This window comes from Antedon bifida, chromosome 7, assembly GCF_963402885.1.
Source record: "Antedon bifida chromosome 7, ecAntBifi1.1, whole genome shotgun sequence".
Lineage (NCBI taxonomy): Eukaryota > Metazoa > Echinodermata > Crinoidea > Comatulida > Antedonidae > Antedon > Antedon bifida.
The window spans coordinates 1,338,617-1,352,949 of NC_136232.1; the positions used below are offsets into that span (position 1 = coordinate 1,338,617).

Sequence of the window (14,333 nt, forward strand, 5' to 3'; positions counted from 1 at the left end):
CACCGTGTCCATACATGGGCACATCACATTTTTTTTGTCACATAAAGTTTGACAGAGCTTTAGTAACAGAAACTGTTGGGGTCTAGAATGGGAGAGATAAGTAGCCTAGTGGAACACTTGGGGGACTCCTTTGGGACTCGAAGAAGGTGTTGGCTGTAGTGTTAAAAATATATTGACCATCTTTCATTACATAGGAGATGTTCCCTTAATAGAGAGTGTCCTCTGAATAGGAGTATCCCAAAAGAAGATCGATTATATATTGCTTTTCCCAACTTTTATGGGAACAAACTGGTTTCTTCTCTTTATTTAGAAATTAATAATAATAATGTACAGTAATTGTACTGTTATATTAATTTGTAGTGCATGCAATTTTTTCCATTTTTCTGCTTGATAAAAAATATGATATTTCACACTTTCAAACATAGTCTTTACACATAACAAAACTAGTTAGATATGTTACATGCTTTTAAAAAATGTATTTAATATGTGAAATAATATATAAAACAAAAAACATGATTAAAGCCTAGTTCACACTGACACAAGTTGTGTTTAATGTGCCAGCACTATTACCACCACAGATTACTACATCAGAATTGTTGTGTGAATCATCCCTAATGTTGTCATAACATATCTACAATTCAGTGTATTGCAATCTGTTTCTTGTATTTCAACTTTGACATCATCCAAATCTTTAAATTCAGTAGCTTTATCAGGAAAATTGCTATTATTAATGAAATAAAACTACCATTTTAATTATGACAGCAAATATATAAAAAATGATGTAGTTATTGTGATTATTAAATACATTTGTAATGTTTTTTTAATATCGCTTGTTTCAGTTTTTTTTTTGAAAGGTTAAAGTAGTAATTTGTTAGGCTGTACAGTAGACATCGGAATATAGATTGTTTGAAATTCAGTTAATTACTATATGTTCAAAAGATACAGTACAGTAGAACCTCTTACCCAAACAAAGTGTCCCCTAAATGGGGGTGTCCCCTGAGTAGGAGTTGTTCATAGTGTTAAACATATATTGTCCAATTTAACACCAAATGTCCCCTAAATATGGTTGTCCTGAAAGTGGGATCTGTTTTATTTTGTACTGACCGATAATACATTTTAGAATTTCTTTTCGAACTGCTTCTCTGGTTTTTCCAACAAAAATATGTGGGAACTTTATTAATGCTGTCTTGTTCATTTTAAGAATAACATGCGGCAGTTTCACATTTATTTATTTTTTTTTAAAGTAGCGCCACACAGTATTTGCCTATTTCAGTGTAAAATGACACGTACAGGCCTGCCCTTCTCAAAACATCTTTCAATCTAAGGTACAAAATGCAGGCTACAGCACATAGTGACAGTGTATAGGATTGATAAGGGTATTTGCCATTTTCACACAGTGTAGGGGTGAACTTCATCTCTTATTTCTCAAAATGAATCTTGTCAATTAAACAACAATGAAAAATAAGGAGACTGGTCAACCACGGAAGAGTTAAATCTTCTTCTTAATTTAACTCTTCCCTGGGTCAACGGAACAACAATGAAAAAGCATCAGAAAATCATCATATTTGCATGGTTTATATATTAATTTATTTCTGTCATGCTGGTTACAAAGTAAATATAATTCCATTGAATTAAATAAACTGACAAAATAATTTATATACTGAATTGATCAACAATATTCATTGATCAACAATATTCTGTAACCAAAATTAAATAACACTTTAGTAGGCCTACTACTACTTGCATAGGAAACAATCAAAAGTATACCAACTTAGTCAATACTAAATGCTTATCACTTATTACAAACAATACAAATTGTGTATTATGAAGAAATTAGCCCAGCAGACTGGTTATATCATCCTGTCCATGGCTATTCCTACATGTGTAACATACACCCAGGTGGTTGGACCACATGTCATCCCTGATGAACACTTAGATGTCATCCCTGATGAACACTTAGACAATACCATCTTCCCAGTGGACCCATGGCTATTCCTACATGTGTAACATACACCCAGGTGGTTTGCCCACATGTCATCCCTGATAAACACTTAGAAAAGACCATCTTCCTAGTGGACCATGCCTATTCTTACATGTTTACCATACACCCAGGTGGTTTGCCCACATGTCATCCCTGATGAACACTTCGAAAAGACCATCTTCCTAGTGGACTATTCCTACATGTGTAACATACACCCATGTGCCTGGACCACATGTTATCCCTGATGAACACATAGACAAAAACATCTTCCCAGTGGAACATAGCTATTTGGGTATCTTCATGGGACTCTAAACCCATGTGGTTGGACCACTACACTTATTTAACTTATTTTATATGACTATTGCACAAGAATACCCATTGAGTGCAAGAATTGGATTGTAGTGTTGAAGGATCTAGGGTGCTCTTTAACTGGTTACATCCATCATTGCAGCACTTGCTGAAGGTTCAAGAATGTCAAGCTCACCACTTGGGTCTTCATTTGATGGCTCTGTAATTACTGCTCCCTGTTCAAGGATAAAAGACTACTATTTTAGTTTTGTACTCTTTACAATAGTCAACCAAAAAGAAAACCAATAGTCACATTTACACCACACTACTTCTGCAACATATTTTATATAGTTGTGTCTAAGTAGTACAGTATCATCAAGGCAATCTAACAACAGGATGCTGAGCTCCAGAGATCAAAGGCTGTGTCTGTGATGCGATCAGTTCCACACCCCATAACAGACACTGCGCCTTGCAGAGAATATGTACATAGTACAGTACTGTTGGTATTTGTCGCAGCCAGACAGAGATCAACGGACTGTTCCTGTCATGGCAAGGCAAGCTCAGTGTCCTGTTGTCCTGTTCAAATCATCTTGTAAAATAAATAAAACATACCTCATTTTCTGCAATTTGGGCTGCTGTTTCCACTTCAGCAGCTGCTTGTAATACAGACTCTTCAGCTGCAGCTTTCATGGCTGCAATGGCAACTTCAGTGTCGGGAGTTACTAATGTCAGTGCACCCTCATCATCATCATCAAGTTCTGAATGCAATGTAAAAAGTTTACTTTATTGTCAGAAACATTTTATGTGGGGAATAATGTAATGTAAAAAGAATATTTTAACACACCCGATTGTATTCCTGCAATTTGATTAGTTATTACGCATCACATGTTATTTGGAATTATCTCTACCAAACAGGAAGTGATATCTAATGGTGATAATGCATTCTCACCATCCAACTAATAAAAATTCATTATTTGTATCTAATCTACTCCTTAATATACCTACCAACATCCGTAGCAGCACCAGGTACTGACGACGGTAAGGCCTGTTGTAGGACGAATGTTCCAGCAGAAGTTTGTAGTATAGTGCCCTCTGTGGCTTGAATCGTTGATCCATCTGCACGTTGTATGATAATGTTTGTTGGACCACCCTGGGCAAGTGTGATCTGCCCTAGTGTCTGGTCGTTCTTTGACTGCCCTGGTTGCATGGAACGTGTTGTTATTGTGTATTCTATTTGAGGACGTTTGTCTGACCCCTGAGCATCCTCAGATACTGAAATATGATTAATTTTGCAATTTAATATTTGTGATCAAATGCACTGGATGCTCAGTGCTGTATCTTCACATAAAAATATTGTCCACTATCATAGGCAAATTCTGTAATACAGCACTTCATGTGTATCACATATGATGGCTGTATCACGGAAGGTAGGTTAAGGGGCTATGATACAGGTGCATGCAGGTACATATGATGTCTGTATCATAGAAGGTTAGGTTAAATGTTTAAGGGCTATGGTACAGGTATCACATGTGATGCTGTATCACAGAATTTACTTATGATACTGGACTAACTAAACCTTTATCATTAATAATCAAACATACTTACTTGCTTCAAATATTTGTGGATCAACGTCAAGACTTCTCTCTATCTCTCCATGCACTGTTCTTTTATGCATAGCTAACGTCGATGTCTGTCGGTAGTTTTTACCACACAAGTTACAAGTGTATGGTTTGGAATGTGTATGGACAACGTGATGCTTGTACAAACTTGAATATTCTGTGAAACGCTTCCCACAGCCAGCTACTGTGCACACGTACGGTTTTTCGCCTGTGAAAAATTGAAAAACATTAGTGAGCTTTTGATATGCGACAACCTACTGCATGACCTATGACCTACAATATTGTTTTACTGGAGGTTTTCTGAATCCACCAAAATGGTATCAAGAAAACATGTCCCTGCATGCACACAATACATTTATCAAAATGGTTGCATTATTAGCAAAACCAGGAAAGGTATTTCCAGTGACAAAAAAGCGTGATGTGCCCAAATATGGCAGTGATATGCCCAAATATGGTAGTGATATAACATCATCATGTCCATATATGTCCACATTTTTTGTCACATAAAGTTTGATAGTGTAGACAGAACTTATAGCATCTGTATTTGTTTACACCCTCAAAAATATTGCTACTAACCTGTGTGAATGCGCATGTGATTCTTATAGTTGGTGGCGCTTGAGAATGCCCGATTACATGTTTTCTCATTACAAACGTATGGCCGTTCGCCAGTGTGAACACGGATATGTACTTTCCTGATATTTGATGTCGTAAAGGCCTTATTGCACCCTTCAAACGGACACTTAAAGGGTCGTTCACCTAATAAAGTAAAATGTTCAAATTTATTCATAAAATTTAAGAATCGCCTATAGAGTCAACTTCCCCTAAAAAAATTTTTTAGGCCTGATGATAGTCAACAATCACACTTTGTGAGATATCTTCTTAATACTAAGTATTTCACTTAAGTCAATAAATATTTAAGAATTTCACTTAAGTGGTAATCAAGACAGGTGTTAGTGTTTTCCTTAAGTGTAAGTGGTGAGTATGGTCATTTTACTATTTACTTTTTTTTATTACTTTTCGGCCCAAGAGTATTTTTTTTTTTCAATACCACATGTCGCATTTATCCATTGAAAATGGTCTATAAATTAATACGTACTTGTATTTATACAATATATATATAAATATATTAATAAAAAATCAACCTGTATGTGTCCGTATATGTTTTTGTAGATCGCCAGATGTCTTGAAAGCCTTGTCGCATGACTCATCTGTACATTTGTATGGCTTAACACCAGTGTGAACTCTTGTATGGCTCTTTAGGCCATAGCCTGTTGCAAAAGACTTGCCACACCCTGGGTGGTTACAGTGATATGGCTTCTCACCAGAATGTGACCTTTCATGAACCTAAAGCAAATAAAGAAGTTATATAAATAATATGTTATTCACTTTGTATGGCTAGTTCAACTTTACTAATCCATGATAAACACATACATTACTCTAAATAATTCACAAATATATCTATTTTTAGTTGGTTACTTCTGCCTTTAGTATTTGAAAGTACTGTACGAATGATTGACATCAATTATCATTATTAGTAGGTAAAATATTAAAAAGTTATAAATAAATCGAATATTACATAACTGGAACAAGTATTTTGAAATTTACTTGGTATTACATCAGATTTGAGAAAAACAATTTCTACAACCTGGACAGTTATTACTTATATCTACTTGGTGATATCATATATACAGTGGTGTAACGGCTATGAGTGTTCACTGGCTAAACCCAGGGCCCGGAGCTTTTGAGCCCAGAGAAAAAAACGGGAATTAAAATATTTTGAAAAAAGGCTAAAAACACCCAAGGCCTCCAGCTTAGGGTTCCTAAACCAGGGGCCTCAAGCCTTTGCGTCACATCACTGCATATATATATAATGTCAACATTATTACGGGTAAATGAATATACCTTCACTACCTAAAAATAAAAGGTATACTTACCTTAAGATGATGTGAGGTTGTGTACATTCGTCCACATCCTTCATAGCCACAACGGAATGTTTTGGTTCCTAGCATCTGATTGATGGCGTTCATTTCTGCAAACGGTTTTGACAAGCTATTCATACTAACATGCTGTAAAGGCATAATTAAAATGACTAATGTAACATTTCTTATCTGAGCTATAATGAATACATTTATTATCAACTACTGTATTCTATTCAATCACTTGCAAATCATCCTATTCAACCCGTGTGAATAGTACATGTACAATATTACATGTGTACACTATACGGTTGTTCAGGTAACTCATAACTACCTAATACACAGGTACCTCATAAATTACCTAATACACAGGTACATATGGTAGTCCAGGTACCTCGTATACTACCTAATACACAGGTACATATGGTAGTCCAGGTACCTCATAAAAAGGTACATATGTTAGCCCAGGTACCTCGCAAGTTCTGTAACACTGTTGAAAGAGAGCTGATATAAGAATGTGTGGACTTGTTTACCTTAATGGTAATGCTAGGTTTACTATCTTCTGTCAAATTGGATGTACTGGCTTGCAAGTGCAAAGCTGCAGCTGATTGGTCCACCTGTTCTGCACTGACATCATCCCCAAAATGATCAAGTAAACCAACAGGATCGTCGCTTGCCTCAAAAGCTATTCAATTAAAAATAATAACAGTATATGGTTTACAGGAATGTTAGTCTCATTATTTATGGTATATGGTAAGAGTAAAATAATGCAATGCTCTTACTTGTATGGCCCTGCTCATTCAGCTGTTCTGCTGGTGCGATTGTGGTCTGAATAAAGGCTGTTGTACCATCCTCCAGTTGTACAGCTTGTAGAGTAGTACCATCTACATACAATAAATAAAATAAACACAATAAACTGCATGCACCAGATGACAATGTTTTACTTAAGAAGTTTAAACAAAACCAGATGGAGCGGTGGGATTATATCATTTGCTGTCGAGTCGAGTGGCCGAGCGGTTAAGGCAGGGACACCACAAACCATATACAATCGGCACAGGTTCAAGGCACTCCTCGACCATAGAACAAGTCTTCTTGGATGAGGACTTCCAGAAGAGTAGTGGGTTACCCCGGTATACTGGTCCATTCAACCCCTGTCGTGGACAGACGAACAAGCGTCGTTTGGTAGCAGAATTTGACACGAATGGACACTTAGGGGAGTAGAAAGTTGTGTCATGTGTCGTCCACACATGTGCGCAATTCAGCCCAGTAGGCTGCAAGTCACAGTTTATTCCCAATTTCCATATCCTGGATGAGACTAGAGCTGCATCTACAATTCTACCTCTGTATTACCTTTACTGGGAGCCCTCTGTATGTAGGCTGTAGTTCCATCTTCCAATTGTACAGCTTGACCATCCTCAAAAGAGGCAACTAGAGGGTAAACAAAGAATGAAATGAGTGCAATGCACTATCAAACTTTATGTGACAAAAAATGTCATGTACACATATAATGAACATGTCATGTATCACTACCATATTTGGGCATATCAATACCATATTTGGGCACATCAAACTTAAATTGGTACTTACGAGTATTTTTATCTGTTATCTGTTGGATAAATGCAGTAGTGCCGTCTTCTAATTGTACTGTTTGAGACTGAACTATACTTCTTTCTAAAAACAAAAAAGATAATATTAAGAAACTCCTGGTAGGTATTGTAATTTTATATTTCAAATAGTATAGAATATAGTAAATGATTTTACAATCAACTCTCCCAATACCGGATTCTCTGAAAACCAGAAGTCTCCCAAAACCAGACTTTTTTGAGATCCAAAAGGTCCCAGATTCCTCTTTACCATTAAAAATACATTCTGAATACCAGACTTCCAGAAAACCAGACATATTACGCTAGCCCAAAGGTGTATTGGTGTATTGGGAGAGTTGACTGTATTTATAAATCATTATTCGCTCAAACCTTTTTGAATATATGCAGTTGTTCCATCAGCTAGCTGAATCTCTTCAAGATCCTGTGTGTTATCTTCAGTTAACTTTTCTGATGTCACATTCACATCAACACCCTGAAAATAAATGAAGACAAATATTTACTAATTCATTAAGTGATATCCATGGAGTAACATCTTACCAAAGGAAAACTATCCACTGAATAATTTCAGAAAATAAAATGACTTTAATAGTGATACATCTTTAGAAATTCTCAATATGTGTTCTTCTATAGTAATAGGAGAATTGACTGCACTCTGTGTGGAGTAACCAATGTTTAATATCAAAGATGTCATGTTAATGAATGATGAATAGATGGATAAATCAATAGACAGAAGAACATAAAGAACACATAATGTTTGAATAGCTGAATGAACGAAAAAATGGAGGAATAAATGAAAAAATAAAATGAATGAATAATCATGCATTTAATAACAAATGGATGGATTAATAAATAAAAATGATTTATTCAAAAATATAAAAATTATCATAAGCTAGTTCTTAGGCTATAGGCAGACTATAAAGGTGCAGTTTTAACAAACCGTTACATCATCCTGGTGTATTGTCAGTTCTCCCTCTCCATTCTGAGGATCGGTCAATATCATGTTTATAACTGGAGACTCAGTGGCCACTTCGAGCTCTTTAGATAGGTCACCATCTTCAGGATCCATGGTAAAGAGTAAACTATAGAGACAATTACATGATATATTCAGATGTTTGTCAAATGAATGGCACAGACAGTGTTGTAACGGCCCCTATGCAAGGGCCTTCTAGGTCTAGGTTCTGGACCGAAATTATTAAAAAGATAAATATTTTGGCAAATATGGCATTTCATACATACATAGAATTCACTACTTTCATGAGCTTATAATTAGGCCTACGTATTTTCAGACAAAAATCGAAACACTGACTTGTGGAGTAATAAAAGACAATAACTACAGACTTGGGGCAAGTCTAGGAGGCCTCTAACACCGTTGAGGAAAAGTCAATGGCCACATTTTTTTTTTGACGTATTTTGATCTATTTACTGTAAATGTTCCGTATAAACTTCTAATTCAGACTTTCGTGTCAACATCTGATGAAATTGTGATAAAACAAAAGGCAGCCATATACTTATTTCACGTTTCCTAAATAGTATACAGTACTATAGTTTTTATACTTTACTGTACTGTAGGCCTTTTCGGAATTTTTTTTTTTTTTGTGGGCTCTGCTCTGGGGTCCCAAGGTTTAGCCAGTGATCGCGCATAGCCGTAAATGCCACTGGGGACAGGGTCTCATGGATGGGTTTTTAGTGTGATTATAATCCCTATTGATAAATATTGTAAGAAATGTAGTTGTAGTTAATCAATAATATTTGTAAAAATAACTGTTACGTAATTTATTGTTTGTATAGTGGAAAAATGTTTTTTTAAATGTCTGTGTCTCATATTGCAATATTTTGGAGCATTGTTAATGTTAGGCTGGGTGGGGCTGGGAAGAACAGAGAGGGGTATTTAAAAAACAAGGGCATGGCAATAGGTGGTGAGGGGAGGAGTTGAAAAAGTATTTAAAAAGAGAAACAAATATACAAAATAAATTACATTTTATTTTACTGTCTCCAAAAAAATAATGAAAGATCTGTGCACAGGGATCATACATCAATCAGGTGTGTATGATGCGGATATGATCTCACTCAGGCAGTAATAAAGAAAAGCATTAAATACAGGCTAGGCTGGACATATGAAGGACCAATAAGCAGCCAAGGGGGAAAAGTCAGCCAAACAACCCCTTCGCGCTTCGAACGGAGGCCTAATAAAGCCGATAATGGCAATTGATTGGGTGCTCTCTATTGTTCCAACAATTTTCGACTCCATTTTGTTTTCTGTCTGGGTGGAACAGTCCCATTTAATAAGTGTATAAAAGTGTGTTTTTCAATCAAATTGCAATAAATATGATCAAAAAATCAAAAGAATTTATAGGGGGATCACTTCCCGATTTATTCCAAAAGGAATCGCTACGCAAATTTGGAGTGATTTCTGGGTAGAAATGTAATGATTCATGGGTAGGCCCACCATGCTTTGGGATAATAATATGAAGACTGTGGCGCGGACTATGAATAAATTCAGTACAACGCCACTCTTTAGTGGAATGTATACACTCCATCATGTATTACAATTTTATTCATGGTGCAGGGCACTGACTTCAGAATTATGGGATATTTCACACAATCCCTTGTGTTTTTTCACAGGTCATTTTCACAACATACGTCAAAAAATGAACATACATAATTATACTACACAATTTACTAATTACCTTTGTTACAAGTGTAGTCAGAAATTATTTGCAGTTTGTTCAACAGAATGTGTAAAATGACAGTAAATATTGAGGCTAAAATTCTGCAACCAAAGACGATGCCTCAAGAGCATGACGTCATATGTGTAGCATCGGAAATGACGTATTGTATTGGGTGCGCTCTCTGCATGCTCCTTTAATTAATGTGAATTTTCATGTGAAACATAGATAAAGATGAACATTATAGAAAATACCTTTTACATATAATTTTATTCAGTCACGAAATGACAAAACATATTTATATTTTAATTAATATAGTTTATGTTCCTATATTAACACATAAATCGAATTTGATATCAGCAATTCCTTGATAGTATAGTGGTGAGTATCTCCGCCTGTCACGCGGAAGACCGGGGTTCAATTCCCCGTCAGGGAGCTTAACCTTTTTTAATTTTGGCAATTTAATTTTTTTTTTTGAGAATTTGTGGTTAATAATATTTAATAAAATCATTCAAAACTCTATATTTCTTCTTCATATAATATCTCTATGGTATCTTGTAATATTTATAAGAAATAGCCTACTTTAACGTTTTCAAATAAATTCTTTAACTAGGCCAATAGGATTTATTCGTAATCATCATCGATTTCTCGTCTTATTATTTATTAGAGGCGCGAGCCATTAATAAAGCAATTTTCTTTCGTGCCTACACAAGTTTCTTTCAATAATTAGGCATTTTCATAGTTAACAACCTGAGAGATTTGAAATGCGGAACAGACTACACCATTTTGTTTAAGTGCTCATTTTATTTTCATCATATTTACATATTGATTGTATATTCTCAGTCTTCTCAATGAAATCCGTATCTGATCATTTATCGCAATCCATTATGGCCTAATCATCTCATGAATAAAAAGACCAATAGACAATGTGTCATAATTCTGTTTCGTATCCTGCAGTCTAATTGTAGAAGTTAGGTTCGTTATGCAACGACATGGACTATGTGGTATTACAATCATTAATTTTATATCCTCCATTTCATGATTCATCCCAACAAACAAAAAACCTAAAAAGTAAAAAAAGAAGCAATCCGTTTAGTATTAATTCAGAAAGATAGGCCTATTAAATATTAAAAAGGTATAATAACTATGGGTGTTCACATTACACATCAGTCGGCCACACTGGGCTGACTGACGTGAGCATTTACCTAAAGTAGAAGACGCTAAATAAAATCTGGTGAATAATACTCGTCGTCTATTAGACTTTCTTCACTAGTTCATGTGACTGCCCCAATATCCCAATCTATGCTCAGAGCGCCCTGGTCGCCTCCTTGCTTGTTCCATCTGGTTTTTCTCTTTCAAAACCTCAGCCTCCACCCCTCCTTTACCGGACCACCTCCCACTACTCCTCCTCGTCCACCGCCTCTAAGACATCTTCCAACACACCCTGTGGTTTCATTAATGTTTGGTTGTGTTGTTGCTTCATTGTTATTTTTAATCTTCTGTTACGTTCTCGTCTTTTTGCCATCTCGTTCAAATCGTGCTTCTGCTTTAGCTATAAAGAAACATTATGCATTTAAATTTATGAAAATGAAGTATTTGTGTTTTACTTTATTTTTTGTTAGTTACTTACTTGGCGGTACCGATTGAGCATTCCAATGTCTTCCATCAGTTCACTGTCATTATCTGCCTGTTGTGCGATTGTAGAAAACGCAGATGGTATCTCCCTGTTCACGTCTCTGTAGGATAAAATCAGCTCAGCCTTGATACCGCACCGCGATGGCGGTCGGGGACGACGTGTAGTAAGTTTGCTGTCCACAGACAAATCTAGGACATTGCTGAATAAAATCATACATATGAATCTCTTGAGCAACGAAATAGCTAAATTGCCCCAACACACTCCACCGGGACATGAATACCACTGATTTCGCATCGTGATATTCTACAAAACACTTGATTTTCATGTTCCCACCTAAATATCTCGGCTATTATAAATCGGATTGTTTTGGATAGTAGCTCAAAATAAACTGTAGACAATACTGAACATTATGATATATGTTTGAAATTGTAAAGTTACAAAAAGTATGTGTCATTTTACGTTTTAAAACTTACCATCCATTGCCCGCTGACAGTGTGAGGTCAATTTTTTACCTATTTTCTAAAGCACCACAGTGTTTTATTTGCAATTTAAGATCACTTGTAGGCCATCAATCATTTTGGATAGTTTCTTAAAAGAAAGCTGAATATTCATAGATTCCTTACATACTTTTCTTATGAGCATTGGCTTAAAATAGACTGTGTCAAAATAGCAAAATCTATTTTGAAAAAATCTAAAAAATCCTCAAAAAGGCGGCAAAATTCAAATAGGGTTTGCCTGTGTTATCAAGTCTTCACTTGACAGACCGTTGGATTGTAGCTAAGTTTGGGGTTAATTTTTTCATTATATAATTGTAAGTAGCATTTTAATTTTTATATCATTCTAATGTTTGATATATAAGGAACAATTGTTAGGTGTTATTTAGTTCTATATGTCGTGTTTTATATTCACAATTGCCAAATTAAGACACCTATGTTTTAATGATAGCGAGCTGGGATCTACCATTTTCACTCGGGTAATGGTTATGTTTATCTTTCTGTGACCTGTTTTGTTTAATGAATAGATGGTAATTATTACAAAGTCTGGAAATGTTCATACTATACTAGTTTATGTCATTTTAATTTTTTGGTTAAAAAATATAATCAATAATTGTGGAAATTATGTAGTCATAATGGTTGACCCCCCTATATAATGGACGATGACAAGACTTGGGTTGCATGAACTTGGTATGAACTTATAAGTAGATAAACAGCTCAATAGGTACATATTAAAAATCACTGTTTGGTTGCAAAATTTGCACCAAGAGATTCATATGACAATATAATTATTATCAATGATGATAGTTAATAACAAATGATGATAATGATTTAATCAAGACGTTGATTATACAATACCTTCTGATCACACGAGTAGGAACATCACTCGGTAAAATATAACGGTCAGAAAGTTCATCTGTGAACGAGAAAAACAATATTTTATAATCATTGCTTTTCACAGAAAAACAGAAACAGTTTAAATACAAGAAAATGTTGTCTATAAACTGTACCTAATTTCCTATTGCCTTCTTGAACCAAATATTTGTATTGTTCAACGTCTGCATCCGAACACAAACTATGTTTTTCCTCCTCCGACTCCGACAATGAGTCTTCTACCATATTCAGTTCATCATCTATGACTTCAGGCATAAGCTGCTCACTAAATTAAAAATAAAAACCATACATCAATATTCTCCGCGGCTGATTGTAATTTCTACACGTCTTTTCATCTAAACAAAATTAGACATAGCGTAATTTATAGGCCAAAATAATTTTTTTTAAATTAAAAATTATAGTTATCCTTACAGAACACTTTGCTCTTCCAGATCCTCGCATTTCATGTCCTCTTCTTTAACCAATTCTGATTCATCTTCTTTTACACTAAATTTAGAGAATAATAAGAGATAAAGAATAATTTAGTACCAATAAGTCTCAACCAGTTAATAGTAGAGCGTAAATATCTGGATTATTAATATAAAATAATAATGTTATAAATATTCTTTTCGGAGATTAGAGTGTTATCCGTGGTATCATACATTTTGTTTGTCCTTCCTGTATGTAATGCTATTGTCAGTCTTCACAGATTATTAATAAATATAACTACAACTTGTAATCATGAGTGTAGCAAACGATATTTAATGACATCCATATATACACTAAACAATAATTATAATAACCTTTCATTTGAATCTTCCTTGGTTTCAACAGGTAGTGGTATGTCTACGTCTTGTTTGACGACAGGTGTCTCTACACCATCATTGCAGTCTTCAACTTTATATACATCTCTAACATCAGCCATGGTTCTTCTCTTTGACCTGATTGACCGACGGACTCTTGTGAAAATTGAAGTCTTCTTTTTCTTTTCTTTGCTATCCGTACCGTGGCTATCCGACTGATCGTCTACTGGTGGGACGTCTGCCAAACCATTGGCATTGTTGGTGTCGTCTTCAGCTTCAGCGCTTTCGGTTGGCACCGATTGCATAGGATTATCAACATCAGTTCCTTCATCTTCTTCTAATTTCTCGCGATTGTCCACCACGGTGGATTCAACAGTATCACTTCCACAAAGTACGCTGCAATTATTACCCATTATAATAGTAAACGAATTAATACAATAGATAAAACATATT

The 14,333-nt window shown here is 35.2% G+C and overlaps 3 protein-coding genes and 1 non-coding gene across 7 annotated transcripts; 1 reads left to right on the forward strand and 3 right to left on the reverse strand.

Annotated features, from left to right (window-relative positions):
- Positions 1–1,573: 1,573 nt before the first annotated feature.
- Positions 1,574–10,207, reverse strand: LOC144847996 (uncharacterized). Of its 4 annotated transcripts, XR_013613815.1 has the most exons (15): positions 10,096–10,207; positions 8,346–8,487; positions 7,778–7,880; positions 7,392–7,475; positions 7,155–7,232; positions 6,587–6,688; positions 6,338–6,489; positions 5,823–5,954; positions 5,031–5,232; positions 4,465–4,644; positions 3,875–4,096; positions 3,275–3,541; positions 2,882–3,027; positions 1,968–2,505; positions 1,574–1,931 (listed from the first exon to the last, which is right to left on the reverse strand). XR_013613815.1 is itself a non-coding variant. In XM_078704646.1 (14 exons), exons 2-14 carry the CDS (start codon positions 8,472–8,474, stop codon positions 2,407–2,409), a joined length of 1,896 nt encoding a protein of 631 aa, XP_078560772.1. In that variant the 5' UTR covers positions 8,475–8,487; positions 10,096–10,207; the 3' UTR covers positions 1,574–2,406. The 4 variants fall into 4 exon arrangements, 3 of the variants coding, with proteins under 3 accessions (XP_078560772.1, XP_078560773.1, XP_078560774.1); XM_078704646.1 differs by having other exon boundaries at positions 1,574–2,505; XM_078704647.1 differs by lacking the exon at positions 10,096–10,207 and adding an exon at positions 9,384–9,793 and having other exon boundaries at positions 1,574–2,505.
- A 231-nt stretch (positions 10,208–10,438) lies between these two features.
- Positions 10,439–10,510, forward strand: Trnad-guc (transfer RNA aspartic acid (anticodon GUC)). Its single transcript has one exon. It is a non-coding gene; the product is annotated as a tRNA-Asp (tRNA).
- Positions 10,511–11,454: 944 nt separating this feature from the next.
- LOC144848434 (uncharacterized) lies at positions 11,455–13,345 on the reverse strand. Its single transcript, XM_078705168.1, has 4 exons — positions 13,215–13,345; positions 13,063–13,120; positions 11,705–11,909; positions 11,455–11,626 (listed from the first exon to the last, which is right to left on the reverse strand). Exons 1-4 carry the CDS (start codon positions 13,321–13,323, stop codon positions 11,474–11,476), a joined length of 525 nt encoding a protein of 174 aa, XP_078561294.1. The 5' UTR covers positions 13,324–13,345; the 3' UTR covers positions 11,455–11,473.
- A 160-nt stretch (positions 13,346–13,505) lies between these two features.
- Positions 13,506–14,293, reverse strand: LOC144848335 (uncharacterized). Its single transcript, XM_078705054.1, has 2 exons — positions 13,881–14,293; positions 13,506–13,584 (listed from the first exon to the last, which is right to left on the reverse strand). Exons 1-2 carry the CDS (start codon positions 14,291–14,293, stop codon positions 13,506–13,508), a joined length of 492 nt encoding a protein of 163 aa, XP_078561180.1.
- Positions 14,294–14,333: the final 40 nt, after the last annotated feature.